A 20,267-nucleotide genomic window follows, 5' to 3' on the forward strand; every position below is an offset into this window, starting at 1 on the left:
TTTAAAAAAATAAAACTTACAGCTCGGATCCGTCATAATTTCCTTGTCGCACGTATCGAACAGACCACCGCGCCGATAGTCGTGGCTGCTCTGTCTCCGCGACTTCCGATCCTTGTCGGCTATCCTGCGCAGATCGTCCATTTCCATCACCAGATTTTGGTGCTTCATGCGCAACTCATCATTCTGCCGCTGCAGCGACCGATGACGGTTGTTGGTGTCCTCGTACACCACCTCGTATCGGTTGATCTTTTCCTTCAGCTCTACGATTTGCGTTTCCTTCTCCTGGAAACTGGATTCATGGCTGTAATAACAGAAATATTTAAAGAATCATTCTAATCTATAAACTGAATCAAGCAATACCGCATGGTGGAGAGTTCTTCCCGCAAATTAGTACACTCCACTTCCATATGTTTCAGCTCATCAATCCTATCCTGCAACTGTTTGGTCTTGAATACGTGCACCTTCTGCATCTCGTTCAATTGTTTTAGCAAATCTTCATTCTCCTTTCGGAGCGCATGTGCAACTTTGCCGTCACCTAGAGAGGGCCTACCATCCGGTTGAAGCGGCGATGACCTCTGATTCGCTTCTTCTAGCGCCCTTTCCAATCGGGCCACATTCAACTTCTCCTGCTGGTAGAGCTTATCAAGCCGTTCCACATCTGCAGCATGTTTGGAAGAGTCTTTTCTTATCGCTATCAGTTGTTTCTCAAGTTCGTCCTGACGCTCGGTGAAACCCTGGATCGTACTCATTAATGAAGGTATCTAGGAAATGAAAACCAATTATTTTGACTATTTATCGATAAATAACAGATTCGATCTCACCTGATTGTTGGAATAATCTGAGACCTTCGCTTTTTCGTTCTCCAAATCAATTTTTAGTTTGTTATTGTCGGATTTTTGTTCTTCAATCCTTTTCGTGTATTCGATTGATTCCAATTTGATCCTGTTGTTCAATTGCCTAATTTCTGAATCATTTTCCAGCACTAGCTGGCTAAGGTTACCCAGCTTGTCGTCCCGAATAACCAGTTCCGCCTTGAGATTCACCACTTGAGCTTCCAGTTGGATAATTGCTTTATCCAGTTGAGCTTTGTCATGTAGCAAGTCGGATTGACTACGTGATATTGCGTCATATTGTTGCTGCGCAATCTGCATATTAGATTCCAATGCATCCTTCATTCGCTTCAATTCATCATTTTGCACTTGAAGCTCATTGGAATGTTCCTTCTCCGTTTTATGCTCTTCTTTAAAAACCGCTATCTCTTTTTCTGATCGATCTTTCTCTAATTTCATATCCTTCAGTTGGTTCTCCAAAGATGTTATTAAACCCCTAATTTGTTCCAATTGATTATCTTTTGTTCTTATTGCTTCATGTAACGATTCTTGTTCAATAGCAATCTCCTTAAGTTGTGCCTCAAGCAGACCCTTCTCCATTTCTAAAGCATTCGACTTCTGCCTCTGTTCTTCATTTGAAGCCTCTATATTTTTATACTTTTCACCCCATTCCTTTTGAACCAAGACTTGCTGAGTTTCATTGATTTCCTGTGCTTTGGCAATCCTTCCTTGAAGTGTAATTACTTCATCCTCTTTCATTTCCACTTCTTGCTTCAACTGCTCAACTTCCTGCGCTAAAACATTGTACAAATTTTCTACTTCCACTCTGCGCTTCTCACATTCTCCATTTTTCAATTCTTTTTCTGCAAGCCGCGTCTCGAGCACTGCGATCTGATGACCGAATGACTCCAGCTCTGCATTCTTTTCACTCACTAACTTCTCAAGCGACTCCCGATCCCTTCTCACAGCATCGATTTGCTCAAACAAGTCTTTCTTTTCAGTTTCCAATGCATCAAGCTTGAGCTTCTGCTCAGTATTACAAATGTCAGCCTTTTTAAGCTTCTCACACCATTCGTTTTCGCTTCTGCCAACGCGGTCGGCACTTTCCGTCCGTGCTTCAGTCAGCTGTTCTTCCAGGTGTAGAATCTGATCAGTCTTGCTTTTCAGCTCATGCCTAAACCCTTCATTCTCCTTCTGAAGCTGTTCCAGTTTTTCATTGTTTTCAGTCAGTTGCTGCTGCAGGTTGTTGAGATCAGTCTTCAACGCTCGGACCTCCCGGTCCAAAAGCTCGCGAATGTTGGACGATTCTTCCATTTCGTTTTCCACCGCTTGAAGTTTTGAAAACAGTTTACTCTTTTGTTCGCCGACACTGTTCAACTCCGACTGCAATGCACTGACCTGTTCGCTCAGACGTGCGTTCTTCTCTTGGAATTGTATGTTAATTCCTTGAAGATCGTTGATTTTGTTCTGAAGTGCCTGCTTTTCAGCTTCATTTGTTTGATCCTTGACTGTTATCATCTGCGATAGTTCGTTGCACAGGCTTTCGCATTTATCTTCAATGGACTGCTGTTCCGTTTTATGGTTTTCGATTTGTTGCACGAGAATAATATTTTCTTCCTTAAAGGTGGCAAGTTCCTCCAACGACTTCTGTAGGCTGATTTCTAACTCTGAAGTATGATCGGATTCTTTTGCCTTCCGAACGTGGTCCTCTTTGAGTGATTCAATCTGATGTAGTAATTTGGATTTTGATTCTTCCAGACCAGACAAACTGTCGGTAAGAACTTGAATTTCCTCTTCCTGCTTCAGCTTGTCATTTTGAATGCTACAATATCGTTCATTCAGTTCATCTAAATCTTTCTTCAAGACTCGCACAGCGTTTTCCTTGTCGGTTTGTAATGCAACACACGTCTTTTGCAGCTCATCTCGATTTGTCTGCAAATCGTTTATTTGTTTCACCAACAGTTCTTTTTCCTGTTCGAGCTCCTGTACCTTTCTCTCAATTTCTTCCAAATTAGGAAGCGCCTCCGAAAGATGAATCGTTTCTTCCTTAATCAACTCGAGGCTGGTTTCAAGCTTTGTTTTTATACTTTCGTTTGCCGGCTCATCGGCATCTAACTGCTCACTGCTATCTTCTCGAACTATTTGCTCCTCAAGGCTGACAAGTTTTGCGGAAAGCTCTTGCACGGCCACAGTCAGATCGTGGTTTTCCTCCTGCAGTTGTTTCAGTTTAAGCTGCTGCTCCTCGAAATGAGTCTTCAGCTCACCGTGTTTCTCCTGACTCTCTTGCATGGAATGTAGTTTGACTTCTAATTCCTTCTTAGCCTCCTCGATAGCTTGATTTTTCGATTTCAGCTCCTGATACTCACTACGTAGTTGCTCCAACTGTTCCGAAACCGATTGCAACCGCGCTATTTGCTGATTAGATTCTTCAAACTTAGTCTTGAACGGTAGCAGATTTTCGTTTTCCTCTTGAAGCTTAACTATCCGCATGTGAGCTTCACCAAGCTGAACTTCGGTTGCCTTGTTCTTTTCCTGTAGCAGCTGAAGATCCGTTTCTGTATTTTTGAACGCTTCCAGTTTCTCGTTCAGCTGATCAATTGTGGCGGAGGATTCCGACAACTTTTTGTCGAGATGTTCAATCTGTTGCTTGTAGTTGTCGATGTCTTGAAGATTGTCCATCACTTGCATCGACAGTTCATCGTATTCTGCTGTTAGTTTATCAAGCTCAATCTTTTTGATCTGAAACGATTCATTCACGCGCTTTGAGTTGTCTTTTTCCGCGGCGAGTTGTTTCGCCAGCTCCTTCGCCTGACTATCATTTTTATTCAGTTTTTCGATTTCCATCTCATATTTTTTCAGCAACTCATCCATGTTTCTGCTTTCCTCTTCCAACAGTTTAACCTTCTTCTTGAGCTCTCCATTTTCAATTGTCATGTCAAGCATCTGACTATTTCCGTTTTTGTAGATCACATTTGTACTACCAGTGTCATTGGTCAGAACTATCTTCGATGGCGACATCCGATCTAAGCTGTCACTATTGAAGCTAGAATCTCCCAAACTGTCGGCGAACTCGTCCGTGTCGATACTGGTGTTGATTAGCAATAGGTCTTCATCGGCTAGGATTGCTCTCAGTTTAGTTACCAATCGGAAAAGCTTCTTCGCATCTTTTCTGTTTATATCCTTGTTGAGCGCGTCCATCATTTTACTCAGCTTCTCTTCCTGATCTGTTTCGGCCTTTTTGAGTTTCTCCAGGTCTTCAGCTTGTCGTTCCAGCTGCCGTTGTAGCTCGTAGTTATGCACCTCCAATTGTTTCAGTTCCTGTCGCGTGGTGTCCAGAAGCTTTTGAACGTCTGCTTTCGGAGTAGAGCTGCCCCGTGCTTCGTGGAGGGACTCGACCAACTCGTTTTCGCGAGACTTGGCCCGCTGCTGGTACAGTTCATACTCCATCTGTACGCTGTTCTGCACGTTCCGACAGTTTTCCGCTTCTTTGACGGCTGCTTCCCGCTCTTTTCGGGAAACGATCAGCTCCTTTTCCATGTCGAATATTTGCTCTTGTTTCTGGAGTAGATCCTCGGTTAGGTCTTTACATCTGTTGATTTACAAAATACAACAAATAAGACGATTAGCAACAGACGAAACAAACAACATGGTTATTGGGGAAAAGGGAAAGAGAGCATATCTATGTCAAAAATCTACCAGAAATCATTATTGCTGTCCAATGAGCAGCTCGAAGTAGTTCCCGTCATGTTCGTTCTTTTTGTCAACAAATGGACATGAGAGGGATGGGAAGAACTTCGAGCTATTTCGAGCTGCTCATTGGACAGCACTATTTTCTATTTGGTCAATCGAGTGAATCTATTCTCCTAACTACAATAGAGAACTAATAGCCATTATTGATTACTGTTTGGATTGGTTACAATCGCGTCAGGATTCTAAAAGACAATTGGTAAAGGAGATCGAATTTCAGGAGGATTTTTGCTTTTGGCGTGATGACCACGTGCTAGAACGTGGATGCCAAAAATGTTCTCGACTTCTATGTTGCAGAGTATCATCGTATCAGCCTCATGATATACGAAGAACACAAAAATGGCTAATATGGCTGTGGATGTAAAGAAGCAATATAAGCTATTTCAAATCTTATCAATTAATGCTGAAAAAAACATGCGTCAGAAATTTCGGGCCAGATTGAAAGCTTCTCGTAATTATAATCGTAATACAATCTTTATGACTCTATTGGAACGGTATCTTTTAACAATCCAAATTTATGTGTTTATCTATTACAAGATATCATCTGAAAACAGTAATTTGAAAAGCCTACAATACAATACACTATGGAAAATCTCCACACAAGCAGGTGGACAAAAATAGTTCAATCATTTCCTAGCGATTTTCATATTCATTTAATGTTCTAATAATCAAAACATGGAATCGTTTTTGAAAATTCGCGACTTTTGAAAATGGATTCATTTCGTTAATTTCTCAGTAATCGTAATGTTCCCAAAACAGGTTTGCTTAGACATACAATTTTGAAGAATAAATCTTAGAACTAGAAAAAGGGATAAAAGGCGATTCTTATTTTTTCGGGTGTTGACCAGTTGTAGTCTTAATAGACTGTTATCAAGGCTAGGCCATGTCCATGTGATACACAATACTAGCAGACGACTCAAGCTATGTTGCTCACTAGGTCACTGCGGCCGGGGGTTGTATTGTGATCATACCGATGTATTTTCCTTCCCACAGTCAGTCAGCTTCTACAGTCAGTCAGTTATAAACCGAACAAATAATGGAAGCTCAGCACGTACACAGATGGTTTTTAACATCTTAGTTGAATTCATTGTTTCTTGTAGCCAACATTCAATACCTCATAGCAGTCGATGTTGACAACGGGTGGTACTGATGCCATGTCCAAGTAACACTTTTGAATGAAGATTTTTGTTTTACAATAAACTAATTCGAGTACTAGAGCAATAAATCAACAAATTAATCTAAGAGCTTCCCTTATTTTTTGCAGTTAAGAACAAATGTCAAGTTAATACAGTCGACTCTCTACATCTCGATGTTCTATATCTCGATATCTCTCCCTATGTCGATGGTTTGCTCGGTCCCTTCAAACTACATACATTCGGGCATTCTACATCTCGATAACCTCCCTATCTCGATATCTCTCTATCTCGATGTGTTCTGAGGATATTTTGTTCTGAATTCACTCTCCTTATGTCGATATGTTTAAATTTTTAGGCTACTAGACCATCTCTGGACAATAACAAACACATCAACAATAAGAAATGGCATTTGTTTTGTTGTCGTTTTTCATAGCAACAAGCTTTTTTGGATCTAGTACCCATTTAAATTTTCCTTCCATTCCTCGATCTCTCCCTATCTCGATGGTCCCTCCAATATCGAGATGTGGAGAGGCGACTGTAGTATCCTATAAGTTTGTTACTATCATGTCTAAAACAATGTCCAACAATGTTCACGAAATTTCTGTCCAGTTGTCTGCAATTTCGATTGTTATGGTCAAGTTCTCTTCAATTTTCATGGTATCCAATATTCCTTGGGTGATTAAGTTATTAGTCCTATAAAGAATAATGCGGCCGGGAGTCGTATTGTGATCAAAACGATATATTTCCCTTCCCAAAGTCAGTCAGCTTTTTTCTACAGTCAGTCAGTTATAAACCGAACCAATAATGGAAGCTCCGCACGTACATAGATATTTTCCATATAAAGCTGAATTGGTGTTTTCTTGTAGCCGACATTCAATACATAATAGCAGTCGATGTTGACAACGGGTGGCACTGATGCCATGTCCAAGTAACACTTTTGAATGAAGATGTTTGTTCGACAATAAATTAATTCATGTACTGATGCAATAAATCAATATATAATCATCTGAGAGTTTCCCTTATTTTGATGTAGTTGAGAACGGATGTTTTTTCAATATGTCGTTCAGTTAATAGTATCCTATAATTTACAATCATTTCATTAGTCCAAACAATGTTCACGAAATTTCTGTCCAGGTGTCTGCAATTTCTATTATTATAGTCAAGTTCTATTCCACTCCTCAATTTTCAAATAGGCACTAGTTTTTTTGGGTATCCCGCTGGAGCTTAAATTGTCAAGACTGGACCCGAACAGAAGTATTGCCTCTACTAAGATCAATACTTAGAAGAACTAGTCTATGTTGACCGCTTGAACACTATTTGTTTAAGATTTCCTGTTTCCCTCCAGTCTATTAATTTTATCGTCAACCTGTCAATAATTTACCCAACAAATAACGGAGGCTCTGAAGACACAAGAAATTTGTAGAGAATTTAAATACAAAATTGTGTTTAGAGTTGCTTTGAGCCGACATTCAATATCTAATCGCAGTCTATGTTGACAACGGGTGATACTATTGCCACCTCCAAGTAACACTTAAATTGGGGATATTATTCTCATGGTGTTTATACAAGTTATGTTATAATGAATCGAAAAATTAATCTAAGAGCTTTCCTTTTCTTGATGCAGTTAAAGAAGTAGTTGAATTGTACCTATCGTTATGTCTTCTACCAATTGCAGTGGTGTCTGGTACACCCGGTTCTTTTTTTACACGGGTGGATTTTAGTTGATTACAACCTGTGTTGATGAAACTATGAGTTAACCCCATGAAAAAATTCACAAAAAATCATAGAAAATTCAGGTGGTATTTAAAAAGCTGCGAAAAATTAGGTTAACCGGGAAATTAAAGAATACCAACCGTGTAAAAAAAAATATTGGGTGTAGTACAAATTTTAATAGTCAAACAGTAAGTTTACTTCTAAATTTGTCTAATATTTCGTTAGATGTCATTTTGTTTTAACTTGTTTAATTCACCTATCACATAGACTTTCTTAGTGTTTTGTGTTCTCTACGTAATTCAGTTTAAGTCGATACTCAATGAAGATTATGTTGCGTCGTTCCTTCATTTTATTTGTCTAATACTGATCTCACAGGGTCATTTCCGCATAAATGTAAAACCTACTCAAAAGGTTTAAAAAAGCATCGCTTAAAAGTTAAGCGAAGATAATGAAATTTGCCTCACCGTTTCTAATCGTCTTAAATCCTTACAAGCAAGTGTAAAATAACTATCATTATATAAGTCGTGGTCAGCTATAGGATTCACTTTTCGGTGGCAAAATAAAGCTTCATCACGCCTATTCCCTATCTGTTAATAAAATTTATCGAGAATGAAGCCATTACATATTAGATTGCTTGTATACCATAGTTGTTATGTCCATGTGTGGTATTTTATATTACATAGGATGGCTCTTCAATTTGAGACATAACAAAATAAGAGAGGCGCCACGCTCCTAGTTTTGAAAAAAACTTCTACTCAGTGAATTCTATTAATGTCGATAAAGTTGATTACATTTTCTCCATATATACCTATCTAGCTAGATTTAAGCGTAGCTACGACTCATCATCATCAAAGAACACATTAGAAAAGTATTGCAAAAAAGGTGGAAATCTCTCTTCATTGTTACTGAGGATAGAGGCCCACTTCACTGCATTACTATTCCAAGCTCCAAGACACGATGTCCGTTGGTTCACATGCCCATCCGTTAGGCATTGAACAAAAATAGTCAACATGTGATACCACCACGACAGGATATATCTTTGATTGTCATATCAGTTGGTGAACGGTTGATCGACCGCGTCGGAAGCCAAACTGTTCCTCGAGCTGGAGCAAGATGTTGTGGTGTTCGGCAGACTCAAGTAACAGGCTGTGAATCGTTTTTTCAAACAGCTTGGATAACCCTGAGGAGACTGATAAGGCGATAACTTTTCGAAGAGGAAGGATCCTTCCCGATGTTCAAGATTGTGCGAGTTGATGACGCGAGAAATGACGAATTTCGGCAACCTTCTCTGCAGGAGTTATCGGCGATCAAGCAATCCTTAGAGCCATTGCTGTCTAATGGGATCAAAGGTGGAATGGGCCGAGGCTTAGATTTTAGATTTTTTTTTTCTTTTTTTTTCAGAGCGTCTTAGTACAGTCTGGAAGAGCGCGGATCTTATTGGAGAAATAACTATTCCCGAGGTACACCATTCTGGCCTGGATAATTTTTGTTAAGCGGTTGCAAGGTGTCTTAAGGGCGGCAGTCCGGTACGCAGGTCTTCGCGTGACATTTCGTAAACGGATCAAATCGTAATTCGTATGTGTATCAATGATTAGGGATTTGTTTAGCAGTCGAGCAGATGGCACGCGTTGTTCACGGGCCTGGGACAGCTCCTTTTGGATGGCGTGCAGCTCCTCATCGATTTCTTTGAGTGTTGTCTGATGTCGCTGGTAGTTGATGTAGTCATCCACGCACCTTTGGAACTGGCCCCAGTCGACTCGATAATAGTGTCTGGTACCCGGCCGGTTGCGAGATATGGTCGTTCACGTTGGTGATGTATAAGTCAATTGTAGAATGGACGCCGGACCGACTCAGCCGAGTGGAGGAATCCGGGTTCAGGATCGTATAGTGACTTTCCTCCATGTCGTTGCTCCGTATGGTTCCGGTTTGATTGCAGCGACTATTTCCCCAGGCTTGATGCTTTGCATTCATGTCGCCGGTAATGATCTACTGACCTTGCCTCCGCGTTAGCTTGACGATGTCCCTCTGAAGGGTGGCCGATGACACTCAGCTGGAAGCTCGGCAACAGGGTACACCTGTCATAAGACGAGTTTAAACAATCCCATTGAATTCCACCACTTAATTGTATCCTGACAGATACGTATTTCGACCTCAACAGTAAGACGGCCGTCTTCAGTGTCTTGTACTTGAGGTCGAAATACGTAGTCAGGATACAAGTACAAGAATTGAATGGGATTGTTTAAACTCGTCTTATGACAGGTGAAAACATTCCACTAAAAAGCTCAAAATAATTTTCTTAACAGGGTACAGTTGATGTTATAGCGAAGAGCGATGGCCACACCACCTCCCCTGGTCGGCCGGTCGAGTCGCACGGAAATCCTTCAGCTCGATCGTTTTGCTCTCGAGCGAGCAAGCGTTCCCACCCTTGCAGCCATTTTCAATGATGAACATGTCAAGAGTGAAAACCTGGTCGAACCGGGTTTTACAACCGCGCAGCCGAGTGGCGAGCTGCGCGAAAATCGGCATCAGTTGCTCCGCGGTGTAAAGCGGAGCAGATTTCAACCGTGGGACATTTTCGTTCTCCGGTTGCCGACGGAGTCCAGGAGGAGGAAGCGGGGATCATTCGCTGCAGGATAGAGCCGATTGTGCTGGAGCTCGATCGATCCTGCAGCGAATGATCCCCGCTTTCTCCTCCAGGACTCCGTCGGCAACCGGTTCGAACCGACGTAGCTGCGGTTGTGCGGTTGCAACGGTCGGAAGATTGGAATCGCTCGTCGGTCACCAAAGCCGGATAGTTCACCTCGTTGGGCGCAGGAACACGGTTCTTCTTCAATAGGGTCCTGGTGGAAGCCTTCGGCTCGCTTTGGGCAGCATTTTGTGGTGGCCCGATGATTGTCGCCACAGTTGGCGCACGCGGGATCGGCCACCTCCATCTTGTCGCACTCGTTAGTCGGATGGGGTTTGCCACACTTGTTTCAGCACGGTTTTGTGCGGCAGTTCCTGGTGTCGTGCCCGAAATTGAAGCAGTTGGTGCACTGCGTGAGGTCACGGTGCACTTGCCGATATCGCTCCCAGTCAACGACGGTGTAATTTATAACGCCAACCAGCTTCAGGTCCTTCCAGATGGTGGAGCCGTGCGATATCTCCTCGCCTTATCGTGACGAGCGATCTTGTGAACGGCCACTGGCTTTAGGTCGCCACTTTTGAGCTCAGCTTGGAGCTCCTCCTCCTTCATGTCGTGGAGTCCTCGCAGCAAAGCCTTAAGCGGCTTCGTACCGAGGTGGTCATGAGTGTAGTACTCATAACTTGTGGACCTTGAGAAACTCCACGACGGATTGATGATGGTCCTTGTCTGCCGGAATCATTTTCGCGCTCTCGCTGCAGAGCCAAAAAGTACATTTCAGCCCCTTAGCTGTCAGCTGGCGAATTTTAAGGCGCAAATCTGACAGATTGCCCTTTAAAAAAACCGGCTGGCACTTCTCTTTCCGCTCTGGTTGCATCTGCGGCTGCTGCGATTACTGCTTCTTAAGTTTCTTCGGCGAATTGCCGATTGGCAACGACGAATATACGTTGCTCTGCAAAAGCTGCTTGGAGGAGTTGCCCGTGCCTCAAAGTGCAGTGCGTTTCTGCACCTTTTCCGTGACCGAGTCGGCCACCAGTCTCCCATGTCGGAACCGGAAGAAAATAACGCCAACGCGACGAAGCGAAAACGTTAACACAGCGAACGAACGAGAAAAAAACACTTGGAAAACTGCGTGAGCACATCTGTAGTCGCTTCTGTCACAAACGTATGTAAACATTCAGTTTGAATGTAAACATGTGACGTCACTGCTATCTTCGCACAAGCTGAACCGAGACGATGCTCTACGGTCGCAGCATGCTTACTTTTGTACTCCAACATGTGGCGATAAAATATGCGTTACATTCGAAGTGTCATTCTTCTAACGAGCCTACCTTGTTTTCTGTATACCGTCCCGACCAGTTAGTCATAACAAGATTTTATTAAAATTATATCAATTTGTGTTACAAATAACAAAACTTGCAATAATTTTGTTTTAAATTCTCTGTCAAAGATGGAGGAAAGAAAATTTCATGATCGCCATAACATGATTATAACATAATGTGTTATGTTTATTTTTACCGAAAAAAAATTGCCTACATTTTTGGTAGATAGGAATTGAAAAAAAAACGAAGGTACCACCTTCCGTATAACTTGAACCTACATTCAAAGTTGAAGCAGCTGGACAAAGTTAATTGCCTACATTAAGGATAATCATAATCTTTTCAATAACATAATTTGTTATAGTATAAGCTATTTTCACCGCTTTTTATGTAACACATCGAGTTATATTTTTGTTCAATTGATAACATATTTAGTAATATTTTTGTTAAAACTAGAAGAGATTATGTTACAATTTTTGTTATTTTAACTACTAATGGTACAAGTTTTATAACAACCGCTGTTATAAAAAACTGCTGTAACAGAATAACAAGTTCTGATATAAATCTGTTACTATCTACTGGTCGGGGTGAGTTAGAGATATCGCAAATTAATCGATTACTTCGATTAATCGTATCTTCGTTGTGATAATCAATTAATTTTGAATCGATTACTAACCAACGATTAATCGATTGAATAATCGACAATAATCGATTAATTGGCCTTTTACGACATCTCTATGAGCCCTACTAAGCACGTCAGCGATTATATTAAGGACATATTTTGCATCCCAGCCTGAAATGATTTGAATTTTAAATTATTGATTGTTATTTGTATACAGGGGGGCAAAATGATTGAGATAGGCAAAATTTGGCCCAAATTCAAATCCTTATAACTTTTTGAAAAAATGATGAAATTGGACAAAACCGGAAGCATTCGACGGCAAATTTAGTCAAGATTTAGGAACATGCACGGTCACGGATACTGGCCACCGGACACCGGAGATGTTCCGGATTTTCGGTCAATCGGGTTATCGTCTGACATTCTGGCTACATGCCCGGCCCACCGTAACCGCCAAAATTGTACCGAGTGGTAGCTCTCCTAACAGTTACAACTCGTGGTTCATTGGCCTCCACCACCACCTCCATTGGCTTCCATCTGCACCCCACCATAAATAGTCCGCAACACCTTCCATTCGGAAACTCCAAGGGCGCGTTGGTCCTTCGCCAGCAACATCCAACTTTCGTGGCCATAGAGGCCGACCAGTCTAATGGAACGTACACACGGTCAAGCAGTTTGACCAACATTGACTCCACCTCTCGTTTGTTCCAACATCCATCAAGTTTTACCAACAGCGGCACGAACAATCAATTTATTCGACCAACAATATCACACACGAACGACCGAAGCGCTAACTTTAGCACCAACCATCAAAAAATATATGGGGGTTTGTTCAACTTCACTACAAATGCTCAAACATGTTCGGCGAACCTTGACTCCACCCCCGACAACTCAAACCAAAATCAAACCGTTTTAATTTTTTCCAACCGAGCCGCCAACTGTCAAATGGTTGTTCGAACAACTTCACACACGTTCAAACAAAGCAGCAACCGAAGTGTTTTCTTGGGGGCGGAGTCAATGTTCGTCCAACTGCTTGACTGGTGTGTACGTTGCATAATGAGCGTTTTGTAGATGGTCAACTTCGTGCTGCGGCGAACTCTATTAGACAGGAAAGTGAAAAAGCATCTCCATGAAAAACCTTGAACTTTGATACTCATTTTGATATGGTTTCGAACATTTTGCAAATTGGCCACTTCCCCAGGACACCTGAAACCTACTACAGAGTGGTCATGACAGCTGCTGGTTCTAAAATACATTTAAAAGTATCACCTCGAAAAATCTTGAAGTTTGATACCCATATTGATAGGGTTCAGAACGTTTTTCAAATTGGCCACTTTCCCCGGGGCACCTGGAACCTACTACAGAGTGGTCAGGGCAACTGATCGTCCTGAATAGGCTTCCTGAAGCATCTCCATGAAAAATCTTGAAGTTTGATACCCATATTGATAAGGTTCTGAATGTCTTTCAAATTGGCTACTTACCCCGGGGCACCTGGAACCTACTACAGAGTGGTCAGAGCAACTCATCATCCTGAATATGCTTCCTGAAGCATCTTCATGAAAAATCTTGAAGTTTGATACCCATATTGATAAGGTTCTGAATGTCTTTCAAATTGGCCACTTACCCCGGGGCACCTGGAACCTACTACAGAGTGGTCAGGGCAACTGACCTTCCTGAACATGCTTCCTGAAGCATCTCCATGAAAAATCTTGAAGTTTGATACCCATATTGATAGGGTTCTGAACGTTTTTCAAATTGACCACTTCCCCCGGGGCACCTGGAACCTTCTACAGAGTGGTCAGGGCAACTGATCGTCCTGCATATGCTTCCTGAAGCATCACCATGAAAAATCTTGAAGTTTGATACCAATATTGTTATGGTACCGGATAATATATACGTGATTGGAAGGATATACATAATTGACCATAGTATCCGGAACCAGGTTTACTGAAATGGCCATATCTCGGATGTTTTTCAACGGATCTTAGCGCAACCGCCCGTATTCAATTTTCAATAAGATCTAGTTTCTAGGAAAATAGTGTTCATCGATGTAACTTCAAACCACACAAAAATACGAGCGGCAGAAAAAATGTGTTTTTGACATGGCCTCCGAAAATCCGGAACATCTCCGGTGTCCGGTGGCCAGTAGCCGTGACCGTGCATGTTCCTAAATCTTGACTAAATTTGCCGTCAAATGCTCCCTGTTTTGTCCAATTTCATCAATTTTTCAAAAAGTTATAAGGATTTGTATTTGGGCCAAATTTTGCCTATCTCAATCATTTTGCCTAACCCCTGTACATGTTTACTGAAAAGCAGTGGCGTTTCCCTAACCTCAATCTACCTGTGCACTGGCTTTAAATTTAAGGAATTTGTGTGCGGAAAAGCATAGAACAACTAGATTTTGTTAAGTTTAAACGACTCGATTTTTCGTGTCAATGCACAGGTAAAAAGTGAGGTTACACGACGCCACTGCTGAGAAGGCATGTTTTAGTTTGAAATAATTTTAAAGTCACTCCACTTCCATAGAGCCCCATATCAGGACCGGATTTAGCCGAATGGGGGCCCCGGGGCCGACGGTATGTGTGGGCCCCAAAATGTACAAAAAAGATTGGTTTTGGTACATAAGATTTGTGGGGGCCCGGGGCCACGGACTCCCCGGCCCCCCCATAAATCCGGCCCTGCCCATATGAAAGAGGTTGCTTCATAATTATTCCCAACAAAACATGCCTTTTCAAAAAACATGCATACAAATAACAATCATTATTTGGAAATTGAGATCATTTTAGGCTTGGATGCAAAATATGTCCTTAATATAATTGCTAGAAATGGATATATTGATCCTCAAACATGACCATTTTGTATGTGAAACCAGCGGTGGTGTTATAATTATTTTAGGGGGTGTAATATTTCGAGCCAAACACACTTAAAAAAATTATTTTGTACATAAAAATCACGGATTAATGAAGTACATAATTCAAATGAAAGACTCATTCTTCCATCACTACTACAAAATGTATTTTAGGATGCTTTTTGTTAAAATATTACCAAACTTTGATGAAAAGCCAAAGTGGTGCTATTTTCATTTCACACCTTTTTCATGAATTTTTTAGCTTAAATGTAAATGGTCCGCATTAAAATCAATTTAGTGCACAGAAAAGTCGCAAAACCGAATACGAATTCATTATGAACCAAAATTACCATAATTTCTGAAAACATGGTGGTGCTATTTTTATTTTGCTCAGTGTGTTCCCCTTGTTTCTACCGTCGTGAACAAGTAACGTAACTTTATATAGAACCATAGATGTGCATAAAACATGAAGCTTCGTCAAGATTTCCCATTGCATACGATCATTCCGTTATGCTTCGAGAAGCACAAACAATGCTCAAGACAAATTAAGCGATTTTTCAGTGCTATGTAGTTTGACACACCAAATCGACCGAATTCACGATTGAATTATGACTGTATCAAGTTTATCAAAGTCAATCTTTTTATCGAATTCTATAAAGTCATCTTAACTATGTCATTGATTTTTTTTTTGCTGAATCTATTTCCACTACATTCAAATGTTTTCGATCAAACAATCACTCAACACCTTTGAAGGCTATGAAAAAACTTTATGATAAAGTTTCAAAACTGTTGCCCGACGACGATTGCACGAAACTACTACTTTTATAATCGATGCCTACGCGATCACATCAATCAGCTCCCATTTATTTGCATTCAATTAACACCGCATTAAATGGCCGATCAAACACATACCGGACGCAATTCCTGCTGTAATAAAAGGGGAAGTTGATATGATGATGGTAGAACTCTCACAGCTAGTAAACTTGCGTAAACAGCTTTAAATTTTTGTATTCACTCCTTCCTGCTCTAGTTCCGCAATGCGACTACCATTAATTTTCGATAATTTTATTTACATTTTAAACTTGCACTTGCTCGGTGAGTGCCATTACCGTCGTCATCCGCACACACTTGACACTACTGTTTCAACCTTATCAGCGTTCAATTATTTACGGCTAGTTCACTTCTTTTTGAGAAACACTTCTTTAAGCGACGCAACGTGATAAATGCGAACCGGTAAAATATCTTCCACCACCCACACCATTTTCACGGGTAGCGCTCACTGTCGTACTGATACAGGTAGGGTTTGGTGATAATCACAATAAACAGGAACTTAGTAGTACCTGATAGGTAAACATAAAGGTAACTGGTTTAAATCGGACACTTACCGCTCCTCCAGGCTATCCCGTTCCTCTTTGTAGCGCTGTTCGGCCCGATTGTCCGCTCCGGTTTGTAGTTTTCGCTTGATATCGGCCAAGTCCAGGTTCTTCTCCAGATTGGTGAACTCCTGCAATTCTTGCAGTTCCTCTTCCAGCTCTCTACATCTGTGGACGAAGAACAAGACCGATAAACAGATCATTACAGTTTACAGATGACTTGTTAACCATGTCTACCGAGCTTAAAATAGATTTCGTAATAAAACATGTGAAAAACAAGATCGAAAAGAGAGAAAATCTTTTAGCAATTCTTTGACTTCGATGCAACGCTGCACTTACATAGCAGATACTGGGTGTTACATCGGAGGAGATCACTAAAACTAGTTGCCAAGAACTTTGGCGCAGACAGCGAAGAACACCGTACTGCGATGGGTAGACGATCGGGAGCGACTGTCTTCATCGCGTCAAACGTAGTTGTAGAATTTCTTACTCCGAGAGGGAGATATGTAACCTGCGTCGCTCAACACAACTGCATCGAATAAATTAAAAACTGCGTTGTGCTCAGCTGTCTTGTGGGTCGGCTTGAATTGATGGATGAACTTGGATCTCAGCTGTGCTGCACTTTGGCAAACCCATACCCACACTGAACACATCGGTTCTAGTATGCACGGAGTTGACGACAACGACATCACGAGCAAGTGTACGGGCGAGGTGAATGAAATGCAAAGAAATGCAAAAATAAATAAATAAAAAAAATGCTGATGGGACCACCTAGCAGTGGTTTGATTTGGGAAGATACCGTTGGCAGGTCACAAATCGATATTGAATTATGTGAGCATTATTGTTTAACAGTTTCTATGAACATAATGAATGAAAACTAAATCATCCCTCGGATTGAATTTTATTAAGGTTTCAAGTTGCCCCACAATCACTATACAAACGACTCTCCACATCTCGATGTTTTATATCTCGATATCCCTCCCTATGTCGATGGTCCTTTCAATATCGAGATGTGGAGATGCGACTGTATACGTTTCTTTAGCTTCACGGAAAAGCATACAAAACTAATAAACTTTCCATTTCGGGCAGCAGGGACTATGTCCAAGGGCTTGACGATCCCTCCCCAGGCCATCTGCGAGTTGTGGAGCTTGCCTAGGATGTGGTGGGGTTTGACAGTGGGCCCTGTTAAACCTCTATAAAAAGCTGCATGTATCCGCAAGTAGGCCCCACCAAAGCGACCGTGTGCCGCTCAAAGCGCACAAGCCCAAGTCCTGGTGTTAGGTGGGACGCTAAACAGCCCTGACACGACGGCCCTCCGACGAGACAGGAGGTTTGCGCAGGCCCAATAAGCCGCCTAGAAAACCAATCATTACGAACAATATAAATTATCTCTTGCGACTCGATATAATCGGCAAAGACCTAGGCGACGAATACAGGATCACGATTGGAAGCTTGGAACATGGAATTGCAAGTCGCTAGGTTTCGCAGGTTGCGACAGGATGATCTACGATGAATTACATCCCCGCAACTTCGACGTCGTGGCGCTGCAGGAGATTTGCTGGACAGGACAGAAAGTGTGGAAAAGCGGGCATCGAGCGGCTACCTTCTACCAAAGCTGTGGCACCACAAACGAGCTGGGAACCGGCTTCATAGTGCTGGGTACGATGCGCTAACGCGTGATTGGGTGGCAGCCAATCAACGCAAGGATGTGCAAGCTGAGGATTAAAGGCCGTTTCTTCAACTATAGCATCATCAACGTGCACTGCCCACACGAAGGGAGACCCGACGACGAGAAAGAAGCGTTCTACGCACAGCTGGAGCAGACATACGATGGATGCCCACTGCGGGACGTTAAAATCGTCATCGGTGACATGAACGCACAGGTAGGAAGGGAGGAAATGTATAGACCGGTCATCGGACCGGATAGTCTACACACCGTATCGAATGACAACGGCCAACGATGCATAAACTTCGCAGCCTCCCGCGGAATGGTAATCCGAAGCACCTTCTTCCCCGCAAAAATATCCACAAGGCCACATGGAGATCACCTAACCAAGAAACGGAAAACCAAATCGACCACGTTCTAATCGACGGTAAATTCTTCTCCGACATCACGAACGTCCGCACTTACCGCAGTGCGAATATTGAATCCGACCACTACCTCGTTGCAGTATGCCTGCGCTCAAAACTCTCGACGGTGTACAACACGCGTCGAAGTCGGACGCCGCGGCTTAACATTGGGCGGCTACAAGACGGCAGACTAGCCCAAGAATACGCGCAGCAGCTGGAAGTGGCACTTCCAACGGAAGAGCAGCTAGGCGCAGCGTCTCTTGAAGATGGCATGAGAGATATTCGATCCGCCATTGGTAGCACCGCAACCGCTGCACTTGGCACGGTGCCCTCGGATCAGAGAAACGACTGGTATGACGGCGAATGTGAGCAGTTAGTGGAAGAGAAGAATGCAGCATGGGCGAGATTGCTGCAACACCGCACGAGGGCGAACGAAGCACGATATAAACAGGCGCGGAACAGACAAAACTCGATTTTCCGGAGGAAAAAGCGCCAGCAGGAAGATCGAGACCGTGAAGAAACGGAGCAACTGTACCGCGCTAATAACACACGAAAGTTCTATGAGAAGTTAAACCGTTCACGTAAAGGCCACGTGCCACAGCCTGATATGTGTAAGGACATAAACGGGAACCTTCTTACGAACGAGCGTGAGGTGATCCAAAGGTGGCGGCAGCACTACGAAGAACACCTGAATGGCGATGTGGCAGACGAAGATGGCGGTATGGTGATGGACCTGGGAGAACGCGCGCAGGACAGAATTCTACCGGCTCCGGATCTCCAGGAAATCCAGGAGGAGATTGGCCGGCTGAATAACAACAAAGCCCCTGGGGTTGACCAACTACCAGGAGAGCTATTTAAACACGGTGGTGAGGCACTGGCTAGAGCGCTGCACTGGGTCATTACCAAGATTTGGGAGGAGGAAGTTTTGCCGCAGGAGTGGATGGAAGGTGTCGTGTGTCCCATCTACAAAAAGGGCGATAAGCTGGATTGTAGCAACTACCGCGCAATCACATTGCTGAACGCCGCCTACAAGGTACTCTCCCAAATTTTATGCCGTCGACTAGCACCAACTGCAAGGGAGTTCGTGGGGCAGTACCAGGCGGGTTTTATGGGCGAACGCTCCACCACGGACCAGGTGTTCGCCATTCGCCAAGTACTGCAGAAATGCCGCGAATACAACGTGCCCACACATCATCTATTCATCGACTTCAAAGCCGCATATGATACAATCGACCGGGACCAGCTATGGCAGCTAATGCACGAACACGGTTTTCCGGATAAACTGACACGGTTGATCAAAGCGACGATGGATCGGGTGATGTGCGTAGTTCGAGTTTCAGGGGCATTCTCGAGTCCCTTCGAAACCCGCAGAGGGTTACGGCAAGGTGATGGTCTCTCGTGTTGGCTATTCAACATCGCTTTGGAAGGGGTAATACGAAGAGCAGGGATTAACACGAGTGGCACAATTTTCAATAAGTCCGTCCAGCTATTTGGTTTCGCCGACGACATAGATATTATGGCACGTAACTTTGAGAAGATGGAGGAAGCCTACATCAGACTGAAGAGGGAAGCTAAGCGGATCGGACTAGTCATCAACACGTCGAAGACGAAGTACATGATAGGAAGAGGTTCAAGAGAAGACAATGTGAGCCACCTACCGCGAGTTTGCATCGGTGGTGACGAAATCGAGGTGGTAGAAGAATTTGTGTACTTGGGCGCACTGGTGACTGCCGAAAATGACACCAGCAGAGAAATTCGGAGACGCATAGTGGCTGGAAATCGTACGTACTTTGGACTCCGCAAGACGCTCCGATCGAATAGAGTTCGCCGCCGTACCAAACTGACAATCTACAAAACGCTAATTAGACCGGTAGTCCTCTACGGACACGAGACCTGGACGATGCTCGTGGAGGACCAACGCGCACTTGGAGTTTTCGAAAGGAAAGTGCTGCGTACCATCTATGGTGGGGTGCAGATGGCGGACGGTAC

The 20,267-nt window shown here is 42.9% G+C and overlaps 1 protein-coding gene across 1 annotated transcript in view; it reads right to left on the minus strand.

Moving 5' to 3' along the window:
* The window catches only part of LOC134210790 (uncharacterized), a 42,408-nt gene that overhangs the window by 5,141 nt on the left and 17,000 nt on the right, over window positions 1-20,267 (minus strand). Inside the window, exons 3-6 of the mRNA XM_062687069.1 lie at window positions 16,221-16,376; window positions 822-4,419; window positions 361-761; window positions 21-301 (exon numbers count right to left, since the gene is read on the minus strand). Coding sequence (XP_062543053.1) covers window positions 21-301; window positions 361-761; window positions 822-4,419; window positions 16,221-16,376 — 4,436 coding nt within the window. The remainder of the gene's footprint in view (window positions 1-20; window positions 302-360; window positions 762-821; window positions 4,420-16,220; window positions 16,377-20,267) is intronic.

Source organism: Armigeres subalbatus, chromosome 2 (assembly GCF_024139115.2).
Source record: "Armigeres subalbatus isolate Guangzhou_Male chromosome 2, GZ_Asu_2, whole genome shotgun sequence".
NCBI classification, from domain to species: Eukaryota; Metazoa; Arthropoda; class Insecta; order Diptera; family Culicidae; genus Armigeres; species Armigeres subalbatus.